This window comes from Sus scrofa, chromosome 13 (assembly GCF_054392235.1).
Source record: "Sus scrofa isolate SSC_HxYL_T2T_F1_AM1 chromosome 13, Sscrofa_HxYL_maternal_Yorkshire_Landrace_v2.0, whole genome shotgun sequence".
Lineage (NCBI taxonomy): Eukaryota > Metazoa > Chordata > Mammalia > Artiodactyla > Suidae > Sus > Sus scrofa.
In genome coordinates, this window is record NC_139395.1 from 104277818 (window position 1) to 104303433 (window position 25616).

At 37.5% G+C, this 25616-nt stretch overlaps 1 protein-coding gene across 2 annotated transcripts; it reads right to left on the minus strand.

The window, feature by feature from the left end:
* Positions 1-910: 910 nt before the first annotated feature.
* Positions 911-25616, minus strand: TM4SF18 (transmembrane 4 L six family member 18). 2 transcript variants are annotated; one of them, XM_084990029.1, is made up of 6 exons: positions 25491-25616; positions 25189-25382; positions 22321-22410; positions 9572-9714; positions 5462-5631; positions 911-4428 (listed from the first exon to the last, which is right to left on the minus strand). In XM_084990029.1, the coding sequence occupies exons 2-6, from the start codon at positions 25363-25365 to the stop codon at positions 4256-4258; spliced, it is 753 nt and encodes a 250-aa protein (XP_084846155.1). In that variant the 5' UTR covers positions 25366-25382; positions 25491-25616; the 3' UTR covers positions 911-4255. The 2 variants fall into 2 exon arrangements, with proteins under 2 accessions (XP_084846155.1, XP_003132527.1); XM_003132479.5 differs by having other exon boundaries at positions 5462-5642.

The following is a 25616-nucleotide window of genomic DNA, read 5'->3' on the forward strand; positions in this document are numbered from 1 at the left end:
TATATATAAATATATAATCTATAACACAAACTTGCATTTATAATAGACAGATATAAGTTAGTGTACAGATATACAATCATTTAATCCTCATGAAAACTCTAGATCAAGCAAGCAACCAAGAAGGAAAGATATTAAAGATCTGAACAACAAAATTAACAGTTTGACCTAATGGACACATATAGAATCCTACACCCAATATTTGTCAATCATAAGTCTGTTCTCCATGCCCATGAGTTCTTTCTCTTTTCTGCAGATAGGTTCATTTTGTGCCATATATTACATCCCAGATATCAGTGATATCATATGGTAGTTGTCTTTCTCTTTCTGACTTCATTTAGTATGAGACTCTCTAGTTCTATCCATGTTGCTGAAAATGGCATTATTTTGTTCTTTTTTTATGGCTAAGCAGTATTCCATTGTGTATATGTACCACATCTTCTTAATCCATTCATCTTTTGTTGGACATTTAAGAGGTTTCCATGTCTTGGCTATTGTGAATAGTGCTGCAATGAACATAGGGGTGATGTATCTTTTTCAGTGAAAGTTTTGTCCGTATATATGCCCAGGAGTGCGATTGCTAGATCATATGGTATCAATTACATAAATTTTAAATTGAACACCTTCTGAGCACTGTGATGAAATATACACCATCCTGCCCAAGATCCCCAACCACTGACATCATCCGCTCTTGACATACAGTCATCATGGATATTGTCATGGCTCAAAGAGTCAAGATAACTGGAAGTAGATGATCCTACTTCTGATTTATGATAAGAAAGTCAATATTAGTCTAACTCTTTGTCACAATTCCTTCATTATTCACCTCCTGGCATGATGTGGACATTTTATTATTTCATATTATCACAAGCAGCAGAATAAGCAGCCATAAGATACTTTGAGAGAAAGATCACATTGACATAGCTTTTATTACAATATATTGTTGTAATTGTTCTATTTTATTATTAGGTATTGTTGTTAATCTCTTAGTGTGCCTAATTTATAAATTAAGCTTTATCATAGGTTTATGTGTTTGGAAAAAAAACATAGCATGTATAGGGTTCAGTACAACCATGGTTTCAAGCATCCAGTGGGAGTCTTGGATGCAGTCTATCTCCTGCAGACAAAAGGGGACCACTATATTTAAATGCTTATTTTAAGAAAAGAAGAAAAGTTGAAAATTAATAAGCTAAGTATTCAATTTAAGAAGTCGGGAAAGGTACATTGAGAAAGAAGCAAGGAAAATAAGAGAGTAATAATGAATATAAGAGCATGAATGAAAAAATAGAAATCCGCAACTGGATTAGTTGGCAAATTTAATTCTCAATTTCTCTGAGAATTAAAAAATGGGAAGAGTACCTCCTAAAAAGGGTGAGAAAAGGGGTTTTCACACACATAGTTTCATGTCTAGTTCTTTCCTATTTTAAGCTCCTTATATGGATTTTATAGAAAGTGTGGGAGGATACTTGCTTTTTAAATGATACTTATTTTTTCTAATTCTTCAAGTAATACATTTTCAAAAGAAAATTTGGAAATATAGAACAATGTAAAGAAAAGAGATGTAACTCAAGTATTCATCATTAGATGGTAATTATTAACTATTAACATTTAGCTATTTTCCAGGCTTTTTTCTATGTATCTAAACGTTCGTACTCATCTACATGTAATTATATGTTATTTTAAAAACTTGGGTTCAAAGTGCACACAAAGATTTGTATACAGCTATTTTACTTAAAATTGCCTCATCAGCATATACTCTTTAAATACAAATATTTGTGTGGCAGTGTTAATATTTGATTTACTGATAGATATTGTACTGAATTTGACTGTGCCCCTGTTGTCAGACAATGTTTCTATAGTGCAGTCATTCAGCTGACATCTATTCATGGTCCACTCAATGTACAAAACTATACTGAATTTAGAATGGATAAGCAGTGAAGTCCTACTGTACAGAACAAAGAACTATATCGTCTCTTGGGATAGAACGTGATGGCAAAATAGTATGAGAAAAAGAATGTATGTCTATTCATGACTGAATCACTTTGCTGTACAGCAGAAGTTGGCACAACATTTTAAATCAACTATACTTTAATAAAAAATTTAAAAATAAAATTAAAAAAATATTGAATCTCAAGATGATTGAGGCAGTCTTAATGACAAATGGATGGGACTGGACTGTAAGTTCATTTACAAGAGGACTGTGGAGTCTTTGGGAGAACTGAAGAAAAGAGGATGCTGGATATAGCCAGCTTTTGGGCTTGCTAGAGTAATCTGATACTCTTTTTTGTCTTTTTAGGGCTGCACCCATGGCATATGGAGGTTCCCAGGCCAGGGGTAGAATTGGAGTTGCAGCTGCGGGCCTGCATTATAGCCACAGCAATGCCAGATCTGAGCCATATCTGCAACCTACACCACAGTCCACGGCAACACTGATCCTTCACACACTGAGCAAGGCCAGGGATCAAACCTGTGTCCTCATGGATACTAATCAGATTAGTTTTCTGTTGAGCCACGATGGGGACTCCCAGATACTCTTTTTATATTAGCATCCTTCCTCATAATTATTTTCCTGACAGCAATGTCTGAATTGCTTTATTTTTGGCTTTATAATTCAAATTTTCAAGTAAGAAAGGCCACCAATCTCATTTGGACAGTGTTTCCCTTTAGGCTTGTCAGCTAAAGTTCTGTCAGCTGGGTACCAGGCACAGGGGTCATGTGGTACCCAACATGGCTTCCTTTCAAGATGCTAGATTCAGCAAAGGCTGTGTATTGGGCAGCGTCCCTTAAAGGAGGCTATAGGTTGACCAGGCATCAAGGAGAGAGGCATTCTCCAGACTACTGGCTACCACTTCCCAGCTTTGGCACAGCACAGGCATTGGTAGGTAGAGCATTGTTGACAGTGTCCATGGAGGAGGGCAATGGGAAGTGGCAGAAGTGTTAGGGCCCAGTGGGCCCATGATGGAGACAGGTGCTTGGCAAGTAGCCACGGAGAGTAGAAGGGCCTGGCACTAATGTCCAACATTGAAGATCTCCCATGCCCACTTTGTGCTAGGCCCTATGGATGATGGGAAAATATAAGACAAGGATGCTCTACTCCAGGGGGTCATGCTAAGAATAGGTAGAAAGTTTATAAATGTTTTACTTGTTTTTTTTAATAAATAAGGTGGTGGTAACTTCCCATGACACAAGTATCAACTGTTTAATGGTCATGCCCTCCACAGCTCATTTATTTCAAGTTTACCTCTTGTAGCCCACTGCAGTGAGAAAATAATGTCAAGAACTTGTTAAATTATATAAGTTTATATAGAACTTTTTGGCTTATCTATCTCACTATTTTCCTCATTGAACATTGGTTGAAGCGTTATTGTGTAATGTATATAGATAGTCAAGGTTGGGAAACATTTGGAAAAATCATGTGCCTTTTAAGATTGCAAAAACAGGATAATTTTTAATAGTAAAAATATGTGTTCTTTTTTAAAAAGTATTTTAATAGTAAAACATAATAAAGAAAATATACAAGGGAGTTCCCGTCATGGCGCAGTGGTTAACGAATCTGACTAGGAACCATGAGGTTGCGGGTTCGGTCCCTGCCCTTGCTCAGTGGGTTAACGATCCGGCGTTGCTGTGAGCTGTGGTGTAGGTTGCAGACGCGGCTCGGATCCCGTGTTGCTGTGGCTCTGGCGTAGGCCGGTGGCTACAGCTCCGATTCAACCCCTAGCCTGGGAACCTCCATATGCTGAGGGAGCGGCCCAAGAAATAGCAACAACAACAACAACAACAACAACAACAACAACAAAAAGACAAAAAAAAAAAATATATATATATATATATACAAAAGTAGGAAGGGTAATTTATCATCCAAATCAACCACAGCAAACATTTTTGTGTAAATCCATCAAGATTTAGATATTATCCTATATTTTAATTTATTAACTTTTGTTTTAGTTTTTCTTATACTATAAACATAAATTTGTAATCTGCTTTTTTACATAGTACTACTCATAATCTTTAAAATATCATTTTACATAATATTACAACTAATGTACCACTCTTTATTGAATCCTTCCCATAAACAGTTAGGCTTCGGGGGTACTTCTAATTTTCTGGAATATTAAATAATGTTCAAGTATATGTTTGCATAAAGTTTGACCTTGCGTTCTTATTTATTTTCATACCATAGATTACTAAAATTGAATTTATTTGATCAAAGGGAATTAACATTTCTGAAGACCTTGAAATATATATCTTAGGAAAAATTCTAAATGGAAGGACAGCATAATTGGCACTTCCAGTGAGGACAATAAACACCAACTGGAGAAAATACTGTCATTTGAATATTGCCCTCAAGTTTATTGCTCTCAAGTAGATGTAGGTAGATGGCCATATCTTGATAAAGAAAAACAGTCTTGTCCTTATTCAAATGATTCCAGGCTATAAAAAAAAAACAAAACTCAAAGTGAGTAAACTTGACATGATCAATGACCCATAATCTAGGTAGCAACTCAGACTTATAGTTCATCTTCAAAACATGGTAGAATAGGAAAATATCTATTTGAAGCTGCTAGGAAAGGTATTATACACTATATGTTGCCAAGCAGGACACAAAATGTCTCATTCATGATTTCTCTTCATCTGGACTTGCTGGATAAGGTTAGCAGTTTCAACCATAATTAAATTAACATTAATATTTTAATAAATGAAGCAGAGGTAGTTTCAATAGGATGGAGACATATTTCTCTTCTTCAAAACCACTCAGTATAAAGAAGATTATTAATTGAATGTAGCAACATTCAAAATAGAAATTGTTTCAGTGGGATTGGGTTGTGAGCCTTCAACTAATTTATGAACAGGGAAGTTTTCAATAAATAGTAAGACTTCTTTGAGCTTTGCATTATTTCTGTAGAGAAATGTTGAAATATTGCTTATTCAAAACACTTATGTTTTCTTTTTTCTTTCTTTTTTTTTTTTTTTGTCTTTTTAGGGCCTCACTCGCAGCATATAGAGTTTCCCAGGCTAGGGATCTAATCAGAGCTATAGCTGCTGGCCTACGCCACAGCCACAGCAATGCGGGATTCGAGCCATGTCTGCAACCCACACCACAGCTCACGGCAACGCCAGATCCTTAACCCACTGAGTGAGGCCAGGGATCAAACCTGCAACCTCATGGTTCCTAGTCAGATTCGTTTCTGCTGCGCCAACATGGGAACGCCCAAAACACTTACATTTTCATCATACAACATGGAATGTGATTTTACAGTTATTCCATTGATTCAACCCATAGAGACAAGCCAATAGACACATTGGATATTAGGAAAATTGAGATATTCAAGGCTAAGTAAAGATAAGGACACTAAGAATGGAAAGTAAATGATGGAACTCTAAGGATCTTCCAAGGAGACTCACTGAATCCTGGATAGTGGGGGTAAAATGGAGGAGGTACAGGTGCTAGTGGGAGTCTGTTTACCTGGATGATGACTGAATAGGTCCCACACAGTATCTTGAATAACTGAATGACTACTCTGATGAGGCAGACAATCACCTGAAGCCCACTGAGAGCTATGAGAATGGAAAATAAAATGATGTTCCACTCTACTACATGTGCAGGTTCTAGGCACTGACTCCATGTGCTGGAATCTGTAAGGAAACTGAAAGGGAAGAAATGGTCAACATGATGCATCGCCAAGCCTGCAGACTCAATCCAAGGAAGAAGGCTACATACAAGTCTTCATACATTTGGGAAATTAATATATATATGGTTAAAATACATGATATTATTAAACATGAACACATGAAATTATTCAGATGCATATACTGAACATAGGGTATGTAATAGCACTGGGCTAAGCTTATTATGAACACAGTGGCTGCCTCAAATGATTCTAATTCACTTAGGAAGCAAGATGCATATTGAAGAGTTTAATAGGCAAGGCAGCACATGTCAATATCCATAGAGGCAGAGGCTGCCTATTTCCTAAGAGTCCAGAGGTTAGTCTGGGTTGTCAGGAACAAGGCTAAGCTAGCTTTGTATATAAAATCACACAGGTGGTAAATTAACAAAGAGAAATGATGTTAGTTATTCTCAGGTTCTGCCCCGAAGCCCTTTAGAAAAGTTCTCAAATTTGAGCATACATCAAGATTTTCCAGAAGGCTTGTGAAAATGCAAAGTGCTGGGCCCCAACCCGGGGTTTCAGATTTAGAATGTTTGGATGGAGCTGGAGACTTTGCATTTTTAAGTTCCCACGTGATGCTGATGGTCCAGAGTCCACAGTGTGAGGAGTACTGCTTTAGACAACTGCTGTTCTACAGCTCTTAAGATTTAGATTAAGAGCTAGAAACACAAAAGGCCAAAAGTTTTGATTAGTTTAGTTTATTACAGGATTGTGAGAATTAAACCACTTCCAAGATAATTTTAAAACCACACTGCATTGGACTTCCCATGTGGCTTACAACATAAAACCACACTGAATCAACCTAATGACTTTCACTCACTTCTGGATCTGCATGGCCATTAGCATTTCCCTAAGGGTGATATTCTCTGTTCAACTAAGTTAAAATGAAAATCTAGTCTCCTCAACACAGCATTATTTACAATTGCCAAGATATGGAATCAATCTAAGTGTCCATCAACAGATGAATGAATAAAGAAGATGTGGTATATATGTACACACACACACACACACACACACACACACACACACAGAGGAATACTACTTAGGCATAAAAAAGAATGAACATGCATTCTTGCCATCTGCAACACCATGGATGGACTGGGAAGGTATTATGCTAAGTGAAATAAGTCTGACAGAGAAAGACAAGTACTATGACATAATTTATATGTGGAATCTAAAAAATATAACAAACAAGTGACTATAACAAAAAAGAAGCAGACTCACAGACATAGAGAACAAACTAGTGGTTACCGGCAGAGGAGGGGGCAACATATGATTAGGGGATTAAGAGGTACAAGCTATTAATGTATAAAATAAGATACAAGGATATATTGTACAACACTGGGAATACAGACAATATTTTATAATAACTGTAAATGGAGTATAACCTTTAAAATTGTGAATCATTCTATTGTACACAATAAAATAATGTACATCAACTCTAATGAAAAAAAGAAACCCAAACAAAAACAATCAAACCTATTTACAAGATAAAGTTGTTTATAAATATCTTGTCATGGGAGTTCCTGTGGTGGCTCAGAGGTTAACGAATCCAACTAGGAACCATGAGGTTTCGGGTTCAATTCTTGGTCTTGCTCAGTGAGTCAAGGATCCGGCATTGCCATGAGTTGTGGTATAGGTCGCAGATTCGGCTTGGGTCCCGAGTTGCAGTGGCTGTGGCGTAGGCCAGCAGCTATAGCTCCGATTAGATCCCTAGCCTGGGAACTGCCATATGCCATGGGTGTGGCCCTAGAAAAGACCAAAAAAAAAAAAAAGTATATATATATATATATATATATATATATATATATATATATATCTTGTCATTAGCCAGATGCTTTTTCTCAAAACAACAATTAGGCAAATTTGATACTGGCCGAGTGGCCCTGGGCATTGGTGCTTGTAGCGCAAAGGGGTGAACTCTGCATTTTGGTGACCATCACCACCACCACCACCACCACCACCATGACTGCTTTCTTCTCTTTTATTTCTTTCTCCTCCCTCTATTTCTCTCCTCTTCTCTTACTTTAAATCTCTTTCCTCTCTTTTTAAATTTCCTACTCTCTATGCTCTGGGACATTCAGAGACACTTAGGATTTCTTGATATTGCTAATATCTCAAGTGGTAATGAGGGCTGAATATGGAGACAGAACCCCTGGATCTGTAAGGGATTTTACCTCTCTAATTTCTAGAGTCTTATCTGAATGATGGCTTAAAATATCTAATCCTAGGGTCATCATGAATATTCAACGGGAGGCATATAAAAATGCTTTGGAACCTATAAGACACGATGCAGATGTAATTTCTTGCTATCATTTCCCTGGACCCACCCCAGACCCCCTCTCACTCTTAACTCAGTCGTAGCCTCCAAGGAAACTAATCCCTTCCAGATTCATAGCCTAGACTGTTCCCAGAATATGCTTTGCACAGATCATCCAACAATTTAAAGCAAGATGACTTGCAGGATTTCTATTTTTCTCCCAGGCTATGGTATTATTTATTCTTCTTATATAAATAGAATGAATCACAAGTACACTAGCAGAGTCTGGAAAGAACAGAGATGTTTACCCTGATATTCATTTTCTCTGCAACTCTGTGCAAGTTCTATCACAGCATTTTCTTCATTGCGTTATAATTCTAAGCATAGCCATAGCTATGCATCTATTTCCTCACTCAGCTGCGTTCTCTGAGGGCACTACTACTGTGACTTATCCTTTTCTGAAGGGCCACATCTAAGGCCCAAGGCAGTGCCTGGCACATTGCAAAGATCAGCAAATGCTTGTTGAAGGAAACTCACTGGATCCTCACTGGTCACTATGCCAACGACTGGACTTACTGACCACTGGCAGATGGAAGACATCATGTGCTATAGAAAGTCATACAAGGTAATAATGTTAATAAGAAAATTTGGCATGTCAGGAATCCATTAAGTCTAATTTGTGCTTTATTTCTGTTTAACATTCAGTTCTGTGAGGTAGAAGTGATGTTTATTTCCAGTTTACAGAGACTCAGAGATATCCAGATATTCGTCTAAGGCCATAGAGTTTGTAAGCAGGAGATGGGAAACTTGAACCTAGAATTTTTATTTTATGGCAGTACCTGCAGCATATGGAAGTTCTCAGGCCAGGGGTCAAATAGGAGCTGCAGCTGCTGGCCTACACCACAGCCATAGCAACACCAGATTCGAGTCACATCTGCAGCCTACCCTACGGCTTGTGGCAAAGCCAGATCTTTAACTGAAAGAGGCCAGGGATGGAATCCTCATCCTTGTTGGGACTAGTCAGGTACTTAACCTGCTCAACCACAACAGGAACTCCTTGAAACCAGATTTTTAAGCATTGAAGCCCTGTGCTCTGAGGGCCATGCTCATTCTAAGGCTTCCATCTTAGCAGAATGTTCTGTCAGGTCTGGGTGAGTTCCCAGAGGGAAGTGGACCTGTGTAATTTACCTTTGATTCTCTAGCACTTAGGCCACGGCCTGAACTTAGTAGGTGCTTAAAAACTATTTTCTGACTAACTGTAAATATGAATAGCTCAGCTTATTTGCTCAACATGACTTCCTGGAACTACTTGAGCCCCGAGAGCTGGCCATTGCCTGACCACAATAACCAGGAAGCCCTGCCCTGCAGTACAGGAGAAACATGCTCTCATTTGGATATCTCCGTGACAGCCTCAAAATAGTGAATGCGTGTGGCATTAAAAGACTGGAGAAAAAGCATCTAAACAAAAGTCTGTGTGGGAAAAAACTGGTCTGGATATTAGTCAACTGTTAGAAAAATCTGGCAGTAAGGTAGCCACATAGAACCCCAAAATGATTATGGAAAATGAGTATGAGCCTGAAGCCAGCTCATACTCAGCCAGTTTCTGATATCTGCCCTCCTCCCAAATCAGGGAATTATTCCTTACCGTCCTGCTGTGCCTTCAAAGGCGTACTCCCAACCATCGAGGGTACGGCAGTATGGGCCCTGAAGAAGGCCCAAAGCAGATATGACCAGGCAGTATCCAGAGAAAGCAATTCCAAGGGCCGAAAAGATCATCGACATCAGTATCTAAATTAAACATAGAAGGAAGTTAGGGCTGTAGAATGAGACAAGGGGATACTGTGGATAAATGATCAGATAGGTACCTTCACCAATTCATCCAAGCCTGCTGCAGTCTATGTAATATCATGTCCACATCAACATGGAAGCATTTAATCCCAACTCATCTGATTTTAAAAATCAGTTTTTAAATGATTTTTTTCCTTTGACATTCCATAGAGGAAATTAGTGAATTTACAAAATTTCTTCCCCTTTTTTTCTGCAGTTTTGATATCAAAAAACTGACTAACTCATATAAATGCAATGACGGGATGTGGTCAATAATCTATACTTATTTATTAAAGAGATACTATTTTTTGGGTAAGGTAAGTTTTCTAAGAATCATAAGCTATGGTCCTTGCCTTTCTTTTATGAAATGATATATGAATATCTTCACATACAGGACTATGCTTGAAAATATCAGGTGTTTGTTCAGATGGTCATATTTATACTCTAGTGAGGATGGGATTGATGAGGGGAGGGTGTTTTCATTTGAGTAGAGAGAATGAGCAACATTCACAGACAGATTGGCACAAATTGAGTAGTGAGAGAAGGTAGATTATTTTGATCTAAGAGGGGTGTCCTACAGAGGAGTAAAGGGGAGAAACTGACGACAGCCAGATTGGCATGGTGCTAATACTGGGAAGACAGGGTGAACAGAACACAATCCAAACCTTAAATCACATATAAAGTGAGTGTAGCTTGAAAGATCTGGGCAAGAGATGGCCTTAGAACAAGGAGGCTGGACTTCATCCTTCAGGGCAAGTGCCCCCCGAGCCGCCACAACCTTTTATTAAAATTTTTTCAAATCTACAAAATTTGAAAGTGTAGTAATCTTAAACTCAGCCTCACTTTTGTGGCTGTTTTACCATATTTGCTTGCTCTCTCTCTCCCCCTCTTTCTGTATGTTTATATACATCAACACACATGTATTTTTATTTACATTTTTGTTGCTTAACTGTTTGAAAATAGGTTGCAGACATTGTGATATCTCAACCTGTTAACACACCAATACGTATCTCCCAAGAAGAAAGATATTCTATTATTCTGCAATTTTTACTTTTTTCTACGGGATTCAATGAAGGTTTATGCACAAGGTTATATCTCTTTAGTTACTTTTACTATACTAGTCTTGCTGCTTATTTTTTTTTTTCAGAATATTACATTGTTTTTGAAGAATCCCAGCCAGTTGTCCTATAAATGTCCTATATTCAGAGCTTTTCTGATTGTTTCCTTAAAATTGGACTTGGGTAAAACATTTTGGCAAGAATACATGATTGGCGTTGGGCACATTATGGGTCTCTCCTGGCTACTGATGATGCTAAATTTGCTCTCTTGGTTATGGTGGTGCCCTTCAGCTCTATAAATGTAAATTTTCCATATTGCAATTAGAAAATAACTTGTGAGGTAATACTTTGAGACTGTCATATCTTGTTCCCTAAAGACATCTCAACTGATGGATTTAGCATCTATTGAACCTCATATTTATAACCACCAGTTATCACTGTGAGTGGTTGTAATGTGCAGCTTTTCTAATTCTATCATTTCTCCTGCAACTTGTAAGTTATCACTTCCCTGCGTAGAACTTCTATTTCCTGTTTCTCTCCTCTGCCTCTCTTTTTCTGTATCATAGTGGACTCAGGGATTTTCTAATTCAATGTGCTACAACTCATTATGGTTATTCTTCTTTTAGATGCTCAAATGGTCCAGCTGTGGCCAGTGGGAATATTCCTTCAAGTTAATTCCTGTGCCCTCTGATACAGCCTTATCATTCTTTGAACACTTCCTTGCTTCCTAGCAAAAGATGTCCTAAGCTCAGTTTACATTTATGCTGCCCTAGACCTGGATTAGCTCTTTTTCCAACAAGCCATGTAATTAGTTTTTGAGCAAGGAAGTGACATGATTTTGGAAAACTGCTCTGGCAGCAGTGGCACATCAAGCAGAAATTAGCCCCAAAATAAGAATTCCAAATGGAATACTACTCAGCCGTTAAACAAAGAACGAAATAATTGCAGCAACATAGATGCAACTAGAGATTCTCATACTAAGCGAAGTAAGTCAGAAAGAGAAAGACAGGGAGTTCCCATCGTTGTGGCGCAGCGGAAACGAATCCGACTAGGAACCATGAGGTTGGGGGTTGGATCCCTGGCCTTGCTCAGTGGGTTAAGGATCTGGCATTGCCATGAGCTGTGGTGTAGGTCACAGATGTGGCTCGGATCTGGCGTTGCTGTGGCTCTGTCGTAGGCTGGCAGCTGTAGCTCTGATTTGACCCCTAGCCTGGGAACCTCCATATGCCACAGGTGCGGCCCTAAAAAGACAAAAAACAAACAAACAAACAAAAAACAAAGAGAAAGACAAATACTATATGATATCACTTATATGTTGACTCTAAAATATGGCATCGATGAACCTTCTACAAAACAGAAACAGACTCACAGACATAGAGAACAGAATTGTGGTTGCCTACAGGGAGGAGAAGGGAGTGGAGTGGACTGGGAGTTTAGGGTTAGTAGATGTAAACTATTACATTTAGAATGGGTAAGCAATGAGGTCCTACTGTATAGCACAGGGAACTATATCTTGGGATAGAACATGATGGAAGATAGTATGAGAAAAAAAATATATAGGGTCACTATGCTGTAAAGCAGAAGTTGACACATTTAAAATCAGCTATACTTTAATAAAAATACATTTTAAAAAAGAATATGGAAAAAATGCAAGTTATGACAACAAAGACATGTATTGGATGAAAAGACATCGAGGAGGAAATGAGTAGCTGGAGATGGACTAAAAAAAAATCCAGAGTTTGTAATTTGAATAAAAAACAGATACAAATAGAGATGCCAAAAAAGGCAGTCTGGCTTCAGAGACAATTTAATTTAGTTTTAGAAATGTTAGTTTCTGGAATGGATTAGCAATGAGATTCTACTGTGTAGCACTGGGAACTATGTCTAGTCATTTATGATGGAGCATGATATTGTGAGAAAATAGAATGTGTACATGTATGAGTAACTGGGTCACTGTGCTGTACAGTATAAAAAATTGTGTTTGGGAAATAACTATTAAAAATAATAATAATAATAAAAAGAGATTGAAAGAAGAAGAAGAAAAAAAAAAAGAAATGTTAATTGCAAGTGAGAGTGGGATGGCCAAAGAGAAACATGCAATAGCCAGATGATGATAAATTCAAAAGCTGAGACCAGAAAAAGTGAGGACAAAACACCTGTGATTTTTGGAACAAACATTGTATTATAGTTCTTTGTTTAGAATCACTTTATGAATGTAATATTAATATGTCATCTTTATAGAAAATCAGAAAAAAAGTGTTTTAAAAACACAAAGAAGGAAAGAACACTTGTGCCTTTTCCTATTTGATATTGGTGACCTCATTGGCAACTTCACATATGATTAAAAGTTCTTTCAAATTATATTTCTCATAGTGCTTGTAATAGAGTTTTGCCTCATCATATAATAACCAGAGCTATTTTTTTACTATAAATTTGTTTGTTATACTTTGTAAGAAATATTTACCTATTCACCAATGTCATCTTTAGAAAAGGAAGAAGGATGTTTTCAAAAGATTGAGTCCCTTGTTTACCAAATGTACTCCAAAGCAGTTTGCTGAGAAGATTAGTGAAGAAAGTCTTCATTTGGGGAAGTTGCCAACCATGGCATACTATGTATGTATGTACGTTCACACAAACAAATTACAACATAAAGAGTAGATACAATTGCACAATCAAGGTATGCCTCAAAATTAAATGGGAATAAGAATCTCTGTGAGTCACAGTTTCAATTTCTATAAAATGTTGATGCTGCAGATGGTGACAGCACCTACAAAATAGGGCTGTTTCAAAAATTAAAGGGCACAATGGATTTATAAATTATTTGCAAAGTGGAAAGTATAATCAAAATCTCCATTTTTTCAGGAGTTCCCATCGTGGCGCAATGGAAACGAATCTGACTGGGAACCATGAGGTTGCGGGTTTGATCCCTGGCCTTGCTCAGTGGGTTAAGGATTCGGTGTTGCCATGAGCTGTGGTATAGATCGCAGACGCAGCTCGGATGCTGTGTTGCTATGGCTCTGGCGAAGGCCGGCAGCTACAGCTCTGATTAGACCCCCAGCCTGGGAATCTCCATATGCCGCGAGAGCGGCCCAAGAAATGGCAAAAAGACAAAAAAAAAAAAAACAACAAAAAAAACCAAAACCCTCCATTATTTCAAGTGCCCTTTTTTGGCCAATGTTTGTATTCCAGGGATAGCAACCCATAAGACATTGGTAAAAGATGAGACTCCACTGAGGAATGGACAGCAACCAAGAAACTCACGGGGTTTAGGTCATGCTGTTCCAAAATATGGCACCTTGGCATATTAATGTCTTAGGCTGAAAGAGTTTGAGGAAACGACAGAAGTAGGAAAGCCATTCTGATTTCCCCCACCCCCTCATCCTTCTACCCTGAAGCAGGGATCATAAAATTTCCATGTGAAAGGTGCTGTCCCTGTATCAAGAGGAAGGAAGACACTCTAGTCACCAGAGACTGGGAATTTGGGGCCAAGAAATCTATGTAAACAAACCTTGTTAAGCTAAACTTTACCTTCCTGGTTACTTCTTCACCATTTAGTACTTGAAGCCCAAACCCCTCTTACCTGATGATTTTTTATAAATGTATTGTTGTTTCTTTGTCTGAAAGGTATAGATCTGCTCTGATCACAACTTTGGGACTTTGTTCTTTTGTGAAGGCTCTCAGGTACATGGAAAAATTCAATAAAATTTGTATGCTTTTCTCTTGTTAATCTGTCTCTGTCAGTTTCATTTTCAGACAGGGATCCTAAAAAGTTGAGGAAATTTTTCTCCCCTACAGTTTCTGGCACCCATCGTGGGGCACCATCACTTTTGTTCAATCCAGAAACTGCAGTCAGAGATCCTAGACCTCTGACTAAAGTTGCCAAAAGCATTCTTGCCCAGTTAGTTTCTTAGATCTCTGCTTGGGGAGACCAGTTGGGCAAAGGTGGTAAGGTCCTTTCCTTGTCAGATTCAGATTGGCAGGAGAAAAACATTTGTGAGTATTAGTTCTTGGATTGTGACTCTTATTAAAATTTGGTCTGGGGGTACCCACTGGTTATTGATCCTGTTGCTTTCCTGTTCATCTCCTATTTCATGTCCTGAGAACGTGGCTTGGCTTTCTGCCTATCAGGGCATGCAAATGTCAGTTCTTACTTTTGCAGGAAGTCAAATGTCAGATTTCAAGCCCCCCAAATATGGCTATACATAAATGTGGTGGTGCCCAATTTGTAGCTATTATCTTCCCTACATTACCAGCTCTCCCAAGGGGTTGTCTAAGTCCTCTTTCTTTTGGCTACCTTTGGAAGTGGTTTGGGGGCTGCATCTCTTGAACTCTCCTTGGGGGCACCTCTTGTGTCCATGGTTAAGTATTGATTTTGAGATACTCAATAGGTATACCTTTGGTTTAAATATTTGGAACAATTTTTTTTTTTTTTTAAAGAGCTCTATGGAAATTCCCACTGTGGCTCAATGGGTTAAGAAACCAACTAGTATCCATGAGGATAGGGGTTCAATCCCTGGCCTTGTTCAGGATGAGCCACGATGGGAACTCTCTGGTTTTGCATGTTCTTTAAACAAAGAAAAAGAAAAGAAAAAAAAAAAAAAAGAACTCTATGGTCAGAAGTTGGCCAAATTGGAGGTTGACATTCAGAGCTTAATAGGAATTTTTAGGTTAAGGCCTTCTCTCCTTAGGAGCTCTGCATTCACAGGAAAATAAAATATGCTGAAGGCTTTGTGGAATGATTTAAGAAAACATTCCAAAGGCACACAGCTCTAAATCTAGAATGGAGAAATCTTTCAATTTCCATCTTAGTTGGAAATCTCCCTGAAATAAGGAAGCATCTTGAAGATAATGTAGTCAGATGGGCAGACCAGCCCCTTGGTATCATTCAGGCTGCAACCCAATTCTTCGAAGACTTAAAAAAGCAACTGTCCTTGTCTTACAAACCAAGTCTTTACAAACCCAAAAATGCAGTTATAAAAGCAATTCTAAGTCCACCTATCCTTACCAATCCCCAAACCACTTCTATTAATCTCAAAATGTTGGCAGGTATTGTAAAAGATCAGGACACTGAAAACAAAACTGCATTTAAGAAAGAGGACAAGGAGTTCCCATCATGGCACAGCAGAAACTAAATCTGACTAGGAACCATGAAATTGTGGGTTCGATCCCTGGCTTTGCTTGGTGGGTTAAGGATCCAGCATTGCCATGAGCTGTGGTGTAGACTGCAGGTGCAGCCCTAAAAGGACAAAAGACCAAAAAAAAAAGGACAAAATTTTAGTAGTAATTAACCTAGACCTCTGATAATAGACAACCATGTCCTAAACTCCTATAAGAAAACCTATATCCTTTCTCCATCTCTCAGAAATATAACTCTTACCATGTCCTTGAAATGTAAATATCCCAGGAAATAACTAAAACTCTGTTCACAATCTCCTGAGAGAGAGGGGAAAAAAAGAAAAGAAGCTTTTTTTTTTCCTTTAAACATTCACATATCTGGGATAATCTTTGGTAAATAAAGCTAATTTTTAAATTGAGTAAAAAAGGCATATCTTTAGAGTTGTCAGCCTTAAATATAATGCAGATGTATAGATTTTTTTCTACCTAGGTTTACTAGAGAAACAAACATATTATCTCTACTACATGTTTAAAATGATGAAACTATAAATTCAACCTAAAAACGAAACATACAATAAAAATTGCTTAATGTCCACCAAGCACTATTGTTAAAGAAGGAGAGGAGTTCCCGTCGTGGCGCAGTGGTTAACGAATCTGACTAGGAACCATGAGGTTGCGGGTTCGGTCCCTGCCCTTGCTCAGTGGGTTAACGATCCGGCGTTGCTGTGAGCTGTGGTGTAGGTTGCAGACGCGGCTCGGATCCCGCGTTGCTGTGGCTCTGGTGTAGGCCGGCGGCTACAGCTCCGATTAGACCCCTAGCCTGGGAACCTCCATATGCCGCGGGAGCGGCCCAAGAAATAGCAACAACAACAACAACAACAAAAAAAAAAAAAAAAAAAAGAAAAAAAGAAAAGAGAAAGAAAAAAAAAAGAAAGAGAGAAGCTGCATGTTTAACTTTTTTTAGGTGCTTGTTTCTATGATGTTTGATGGTTGCTTTATATATATGTGTGTATAAAAAAATTGTTAACCAGAAAAATAACAAGATGAAAGCTAACTTTGTTTAATGTCTTAATGTCTCATAGAATTTTTTTTTTGTGTGTTTTTTTCCTTTTAGGGCTGCACCCGAGGCATATGGAAGTTCCCAGGCTACGGGTCTAATCGGAGCTGTAACTGCTGGCCTACGCCACAGCCACAGCAATGCCAGATTCGAGCTGTATCTGCAACCTACACCACAGATCACAGCAAAGCCAGATCCTTAACCCACTGAGTGTGGTCAGGGATCGAATCTGCAACCTCATGGTTCCTAGTAGGATTTGTTTCTACTGTACCACATCGGGTACTCCTCATAGAATTTTTTTTTTTTTTTTTTGGCTTTTCCAGTGGCATGTGGAAATTCCTGGGCCAGAGATTGAACCCCAGCCACAGCAGCGACCTGAGCCACAGCAATGACAATGCCAGATTCTTAATCTGCTGCACTACAAGGGAATACCTCATAAAATTTTCATGAGTAATCTAAACATAATTAAGAGCAAGTAAATTATGTGATAAAATATTATAAATAAACCTTTCAACACTAATTATGTTTTATAATACTTTACTACTTTAATTTCCTCACCAAATAGGTGTGGGAGATGAAGAGGTACAAATTTTCAGTTGAATAATAAATGAGTCACAGGTGGGAAATATAGTAAAAGAAAAAAAAACTTCCAAAATCTTTTTGCTAACTTGAAACCTAAAAGTTATAACAAGTGATAGAAATTCAGTGGATATCTAGATCATTTCTGAGTAAGATGAAATACTGAAACAGTAATTACATCATAGGTTTATCTACTTTTTTCTTCCTATTACAGAAGAATTAAAGGTATTTTGGTTTTTTAGTAAAACACATCTTGTGACACATTGGAAAACTGTACTATGAGGAAAAGTATACTTCCACAAATTATGAAATAATATATTTATAAAATTTTCCAATCAGTAGAATGTCAAAATGTAATAGTTCACAGTTGCTTACTTTGTAGGTTTCACTAGAAATTAAAATTTCCAAGAGTTAGGGATTCCAATTAATATATGTAATTAAACTTACTAGAAGTAATAAGGGAATGACTTTGTATGCAAGAAAAGTAGAATTATCTTTTGGTTAAATAAAAGTATGAGTTATGGAGATGGCTTTTTGTTAAGGAACAAGAATAATTTGTCCTGATGTAAAATAATCGGCTGTTTAAGAATGAGAAAGAGGAGAAAAAGAGGACAAACCGAGCAAAAACAAAAGTTGAGAAAAGACAGAAAGAGATAAGGAGTTGGCCTTAATATCACCTTGGCCTTAATATCAAAGGTACACTGATGCAAAGCTAGAATTAGGTCTTATCTCCCCTAAAAGGACAAATTTTATTTGACCATCGGTCTCCTCTTGATTAAAAAATCATGAAAGGTTTTTAACCTTTTCAGTAATCTACCCAGAAAGCAAAGACTTTGTGTTTTATCAGAATAATTTCCTATGCTTCATGATTTTACTACATCTCTGATTATTTAAGACAAGTGAGTCTTCTCTACTTATAGAGTCAAGGGTACTTTGTTTTGTTTTGTTTAATGATGTAACTTTCTGTATTTACCTTTGAAATCACTGTCATTTCAGTTAAATGGATCACTAAGTATTGTTTCATATGACTTATGATTCTATTTGATGTTTTTGACAAACTTCCCCCAAAATGAAATTCTAAATGTAGTCTTGTTGACCTGGAACAAACTTTGGGATTTTCCAGAGGTCCCCTGGAAGATCTCAATAATTTGTTCTCTTTCCTTGAGAGAGAGAGAGAGCGAGAAAGGGAGAAAACTAATTAGGTTTACTTGATATGTTAAATTATGTGGAAAATATTGCCATATAAGAAGTGGTTTTTAACCTTTAGGTTTTATTTGTAAGGGTACATGTTATTAATATGTGCTCCAGAAATTATATAAAATTTCTGGAAATCTGTGTCCTGGTATAATGTAGTCATAATTCCAGTTATTATCTTAAAATATTGTATGCCTCCGAAATAACCAACTTTTTTCATTTGCATTATGATAAACTCTCATTAGATCCTCAACCATGGCCATTTTAAAGTCTTTTGTCATTTACAGAGAATTATTGTTCTACTCTGATGCTTTTGCCTAAGTACTTGTCTTCGAGGACTCTAACAAGCATAGGTTTCTGTAACTTTAAGGTCATACCATTGAGCTGAGTAAAAATTTCCAAAACTCAGTGGAGAAACTGATGCATTCATAAAGAAAATTAATTACATGGCACTAGATAAACTGAGGAGTTATATAATCAGGCCCAGTTTAAGGAGACTAGATATATTTTGCAGACAAGTTAGTCTTACTTTGATTATCTGGATAGAAATGGGAGTGATTGTAGAGAAAAAAGTTTCATTGGAAAATTATAACACACTTTTGTGGATATCAGATTCTAGTCCTGTTCATTGTCTTTGAGTTTTTATTATCTATCTATACATTGGACTGAATCCTAAATTATTTTAGTTTTCTCCAATATCTGGCTAGCATTCCCCCAAACTGATGTTTCCAACTTCTCTGCCACCCTTATGATTTGGAATCATTGAGAATTAAAACTTCCCTTTTCCCAAAACCGGACAAGCTAAAGCTATAATATAAACTTCAGAGAAAGCATCACAATAATTCATGTTAGACAATCTTTGTACCTGTTGCTGTGTGGGCCTCTCAGAAAGTTCAGCAGAACACCTAATGACGTCCCCAGAGACATTCAAACGGTGAACCAGGAAAGTCTGTCAGATTACCCTCTCCTGCTCTTACTCCATCTGAAGATGCTTGGTGTTCCAACACCTAGAAATATTCTTAACTGCTTGTCCTCTGGACTCAAAAACTAAATTTACAGTTTGTTCTAGCCATTAACTTTGGGGTTTTTTGTTGTTGTTGCTCTTTGTTTGTTCATTACCTTGGAAATGTCCAGGACTGAGAGAATGGCTCAGTGAGTTATGAGACAATCTACTCACTCAGTTTCTGGACTGTGAAACATCTTGAGGGAAGTGTCAGACACAAGAATGACTGAGTTCAGGATATGGCATCTTGGTGTATTATCTTAAGGAGTTTGAGGAAACAGCAGAAGCAGGAAGTTCATTTTGACCTCCTCCACCCTCTCACCCTTCTTCCCTGAAGCAGGTCATAAAACTCCCGTGTGAAAGGTACCCTCTCTGTACCAGGAGGAAGGAAGACATTCTTATCCCCAGAGACTGAAATTTGGGCCTAAGTATCCTGTATACATCAATCTTGATAAACTAAAGCGTATCTTCCTAGCTACCTCTTCACCTTTTCTATCTCTGACCCAAATCTCTCTGTCCTGTCAATTCTTGACAAATTCATTGTTTCTTTGTCTAAGATGTAGAGAAGCTTGCTGCTCTGGTCACATCTTTGGATCTTCATTCTCTTCGTCCCTCCATGTACATGTAAAAATTCAATAAAATGTGTATGCTTTTCTCATGTTAATCTGTCATCAGTTTAATTTTCAGACCCAACCAGGAACCTTAAGGGGGTTGAGGAAAACTTTTTTCTCTTCAGCAAAATGAATCTTGGGTGACCTAAATTTCCATTCCAGAGCTCCAGAAGTTACAAAGGGGAAGCTCAAATTTGTTCTGCAAGATTTACTTTATTTAGCTTATATGATAATTAATTCCCCAAATTTTATAACAGAAAAGTTTTCCTTAAAATTCCATATTTCCATTTCCTATCGTAAACTGAGAATTATTGTACAATTTTGTAGTAGTAGCAATTGGTTGGACTTGAGTAGCAGCTTCCTCTCTTCCTTAAGTAGAACATTTACTCTAATGCTTACAGGCTCACTTATTTCATTGCCATCAGGTATTTGGCATTGGAGGACAAATCAGTTGGGATTCCTTTCTAAAGACTACTTTGAAAGAACCAAGCAAGGAATCCAGTGACTCCTCTCTCCCTTCCTCCTGCTCTTCCCAGCTGAGATGCCAGTCATTTTATCCAATGCTGATTATAAGATCCCATCCAGACCCTATACTATTTCTAGTATGTCTAGAGGGGGGCTGGAGGGGGCTAATAGTGAATTAAGCAAATTGAACAAATTGAGTTTTATTATATACTTAATGGCACATGCATTTGTTTTCTAGAAATTCCCTGAGTAGCATAGGCTAAAATATACCTGAATATATTGCTTAACCTAGACAATTTTGAAAGCTTTTCTGCAGTGTAATACCAGCAATTACTAGAGGATATCTGAGTCAACTGATTAAGAAAACACACACACACACACACACATGCATACGGAGCATATTTTAGTTTTTAAATTCATACCCACCAGGGGCACAGTGCTAAATTAAACAACTAATTTAATCTTCAAAAAAGCAAGAGTCAAAGAAAGTAGGTCATGCCATGCTGGCTGCACAATAAAATCTGCTTGCACCTCGGAATAACTAAGTCAGAGTCTCTGGGGGTGGGATTCTAACACCAAGCTCCCAGATGATTGCAATGTGCAACCAACGTGTGGAACCACTGCTGCAAAGAATGCCTCCCAGACCTCTGGTAAAGCTCCTCTAGTTAATGAATCACACATTCTCTTTGAGTCGCAGGTGACTCATCTATAAAACAGCAGTAACAATGATCGAATTCACTCGATAAATGTGTGAGAACTATGAAGTGCTATGATGATGATCATGAGGAAGAAGAGATGGATAAGGGTGGAAATGTAGGAACCCAGTGCCTACCTGTTGAACATAGGCTCAGAAAAATGTGGTTGTATTTATTCTCTCTTGATTTTATTTTAATTATTTTTAAAGCTCCAATTTAAAAAATATACATCACATATGTCCAACTCAGGGACAAATCTAATGCTGCATGGAAGAAGCCAGATGCAGAAGACAAATATGGTATGATTCTATTTATATAGAATACAAACTAATCTGTAATGACAAAAAGCAGATCAAAGATTAACCTTTTGGGAGGTGACAGAAATATTCTGTTTCTTGATTATGACAGTAGTTTCATGGGTGGAGTTAACTGTCAAAACTCATGGAATTTTACACTTTTAATGAATGACATTTATTGTATGTAAATTAGTTCTTAGTCTCAACAAGGTTGATAAGGGAAAAAATAGACTCACAGAAATTCTGGAAAAGTTTTTTTTTTTTTCCCTAATTTTGCGTATCTTTAAATCTTGAATTTCTGGAAGAATGTCACCAGAACAAAAAGTGAAGGAAAAAATTAACAAAATGAAAGATAATTTTTGGAGTAAACTCTTGGGTTCTGTACTAACAGGATCATGGAAAGGGTACAATAGTGTCAATATCTGTGTGTTTCTAAATGAGAGGAAAGAAAACTGGGACCCAGTCAACCATACTCAAAATACTATTGCTCTTACCATGTACTTTTTGCTGCAGTTTTCGCTCTGGCAACATTTATAGTTGTTATCATTCTCCAGTACAAGAAGAACTGCTGCTACTATAAGCATCTAAAGTAGGGAAGAAAAGAAATAGTATTCAGAATTGGAAAACTAGTTTGTATTCACTTACAGCACAACGCATGTTTTCAGTTTCAGAGCATAGACTCTGGGATCACGCAGATCTGGGCTTCAAATTCCAGCTCTGCCACTTTAACAGCTGTGTGACCTCAAGAGTCCTCTCCTGTCAAATGGTGCTGAGAACCAATTTGGGTTCTCAACCCTTTGGGCTGTTATGAGGTTATTGTATGTAAAATTTTGAATACAGTGCTTGATTCATAATAAGAGACCAATAAATGTTAACTATTATTATCCTGGTTATCGGTTATCAAAAGCTAAGGGTTAAGGAGGGGCAAATGGTTTGGACCTGAGACTACCATCCTCTGCAGCAAACCTGCATTTTTTACTGACTCACTAGTGAAGGACAAAGGAAAACCATCCACCAGACTTTGCTGTTGGCCAGCTCCTCTCCACTTTCTGCCCTCTGGGAATGCAGGTAAAAGGTATGGCTAATCTGATACTACATGTCTTAACCTAAAGTAAAGTAAATTCAATTTTCCCCATGTATTCTAATCATCTCAGATTCAAATTTTGCAGTGTGCTTTGCCTGTTTCAAGCCCACAAACTGGGAGAATTCAATGTATTCTACTTCCCTTTCTTGCTATCTTAGGCAAAGCGCTCAAGTCCTGGAAAGAACAGGGATTTCTTTACTATTATAGTCTCCGGTTTGGGCAGGTATGGACCATGAATTGCTTCTGGCAAATTCTCCACCTATCCCACTGTTCAGAACTGAATCTTGAAGCTGAATTGTTATTTTACTGTTTGAGGTGAACATTTCCAGTTTCCAAATTCCTTCAGCCATTATTTATCTGTCCATTTAATTATTTATCTATATTCCTCTTCTTTCTCCTGAAAAGATTTGCTCTTGAAAGGATATTTTTCTAGAATTCCTAGACAGTGAAAGATAGGGAACAAGTTCCTTTTATAGTTTTAAATTTTACATGGAATATAATAGTCCTATATTCCCCTCCTTTCAACACACAGTTTTAAACAGTTTCTGGTTTAACCTTAGTAATGCCTTGCAATCTGTTTATTACAATTCTATACTGAAGGGAAACAATGACAAGATAAGGCACAGGAATCAGATGCAGTAACCAGCCCCATCACAATACTGTTAAAAATAATTAGAGCTAGACCCTAAAGTTCTGTGTCAAAGGAGAAATGCCTGTCTTGATAGAGAAACTGCTTTCTCTTTTTGGTGTAAAATGTAACTGCAATACAAAGGGCCCAAGAATAATGGAGGGAAATTATCCAAAAATTCTGCTTCCCTCACATGCTTTTAGGCATTGATTCCCAGTGTTTTCCTACATGTGTGTATATTACATAGTTGCAATCATAATGCATTCACATTTTTGTTCTATCTTTTTTCACTTAACACAAACTAACATGCATTTTCCATGTTGTTACATGTTCATAACTACAAATTTCATTAGTTATGAAGAGACCATACCATGATTTATTTGACCATGTCTATGCTAGGATGCTTCTAGTTTTTTGCTATTATAAATAATGCTCCCATAAATATCTATGCACACATTTCTTTCCTTATTTTGGATTATTTCCTCATTTCAAAAGACATAAGCATTTTCATGGATCTTAATATACAAAAGTCTTCTCCAAAAGGCTTGCATTTATGCGTAGTTCCACCACCAACATTCATTGTGTACTTAACACAGAGCACCTTCAATAGCACTGAATATTCATATTTTAGAGGTTACCTATGTATACATAATGTGCAACGTGGCAAAATGAAACTGCTTTCCAACATATTCAAATATTATAATAATTAAACACCCACAAAGATGTAGACATAGATTACAGTGGTTTTCTTTTATATTATTGTTGGTATAGGAAGCTAAAAGTACACAATGTGTTTTTTTTAGAAATGATATGATCAGGAAAAGTGTCTTTTCCTCTGAGTTGCCAGAATGATTTACTATCAGTTTGTTTTTAAAGAGTACAAAGTCATCAGAAAAACATTCATGGATTCTTACTGTGGACACTTTGATTTAGTTTTCAGAAACACCCTCCTTTATTAGGGGTAGAATGTCAGACTATTTAATGATGATATGGCCCACCCTTCTAATAATATTTATACTTATAATAGTCACTGGCTACCTACTGTATGTCACTCTCTGTCCTGGGCACTTCATACATGAGATTTTATTTAATCCCCATATTCTCCCTAAAAAGTAAATGTTATTATTTACATTTTTCAAATGAGGACACTGAGGCCCAATGACATTGAATAATTTGCTTAAAGTCTCATGACACAAATAAGAGAGCTTAGATTGGAATTCAAGTTTATCTGAATCCTCAAGTTTCTGCTTTTTCCACTGTCTCAATACCCCTCTAAGCCAGAGGAGTCATGAGTGCAGACAGAAAATCCATTCTGGAAAAGAGCAATGCCACTGGAGATTAAACAGTATAAGCTGACACACAACGTTTCCTGAGGACATAGTTTTTCTATAGGCCAGTGTCCCAGAGACTTTCATTAGGACAAATTTCCCGCATTACTGGAGCTACATAATTGAGCAGCTTTCTGAAAACAAAGCTATTTTCCAAGTCCTGATGGACTCCCTGCCTTTCTACAACCACCCATCTTCCAAACTGCAAACCCAGGATTAATAGAATGATTTTTCCGTGATTCATCGTTTTTACTAGGAACGAGTTTAATTCTTAGTAAGAACTCCTCCTTCTGCGATCCCAAGTTCCCAAAGCCACACTTACCATGATACCTGAGAAACAGAGCCCTTCAAAATACCACACGTAGTTGGTGAGTTTATTGCTGGATGCATAGGACATTTGTCCATTTGGGAAATACAGTAATATGTTCACAATTATGCTCCAAAGTGCCAGCGGAATCAGCAGACTACTCAGGCAGCATCCACATTTCCGAGACCCCATTTTACCCCACTCAGAACCTGCAGGAGATTTCAAGAGTGTAGAATTACATAAACCCTGGGTGGTTTGGTTTTGTTTTTTCTACCTGTCTCCCTCCCACCCTCAACCCCCACCCTGAGATTACCTACCACTTTCTGGGTCAGAGCCCTTCAGTTCATATTCATGAGGAGCCCAGGACTCGGACAGAACTGCAGCCCACAATCTGTCGGGGTGGAAATAGTAGTTTACTGTTTGGAAAACAATAGACAAAGATC

What these genes read in the sequence shown, in the direction of transcription:
- TM4SF18 (XM_084990029.1), bottom strand. Translation starts at nt 25,365, where the DNA reads ATGGGGTCTCGGAAATGTGGATGCTGCCTGAGTAGTCTGCTGATTCCG. An exon ending in TCTGTTTCTCAGGTATCATG is followed by an intron (nt 22,411 to 25,188) that starts GTAAGTGTGGCT and finishes TCCCTACTTTAG; the next exon opens with ATGCTTATAGTAGCAGCAGT. An exon ending in ACTGCAGCAAAAAGTACATG is followed by an intron (nt 9,715 to 22,320) that starts GTAAGAGCAATA and finishes TGTTTAATTTAG; the next exon opens with ATACTGATGTCGATGATCTT.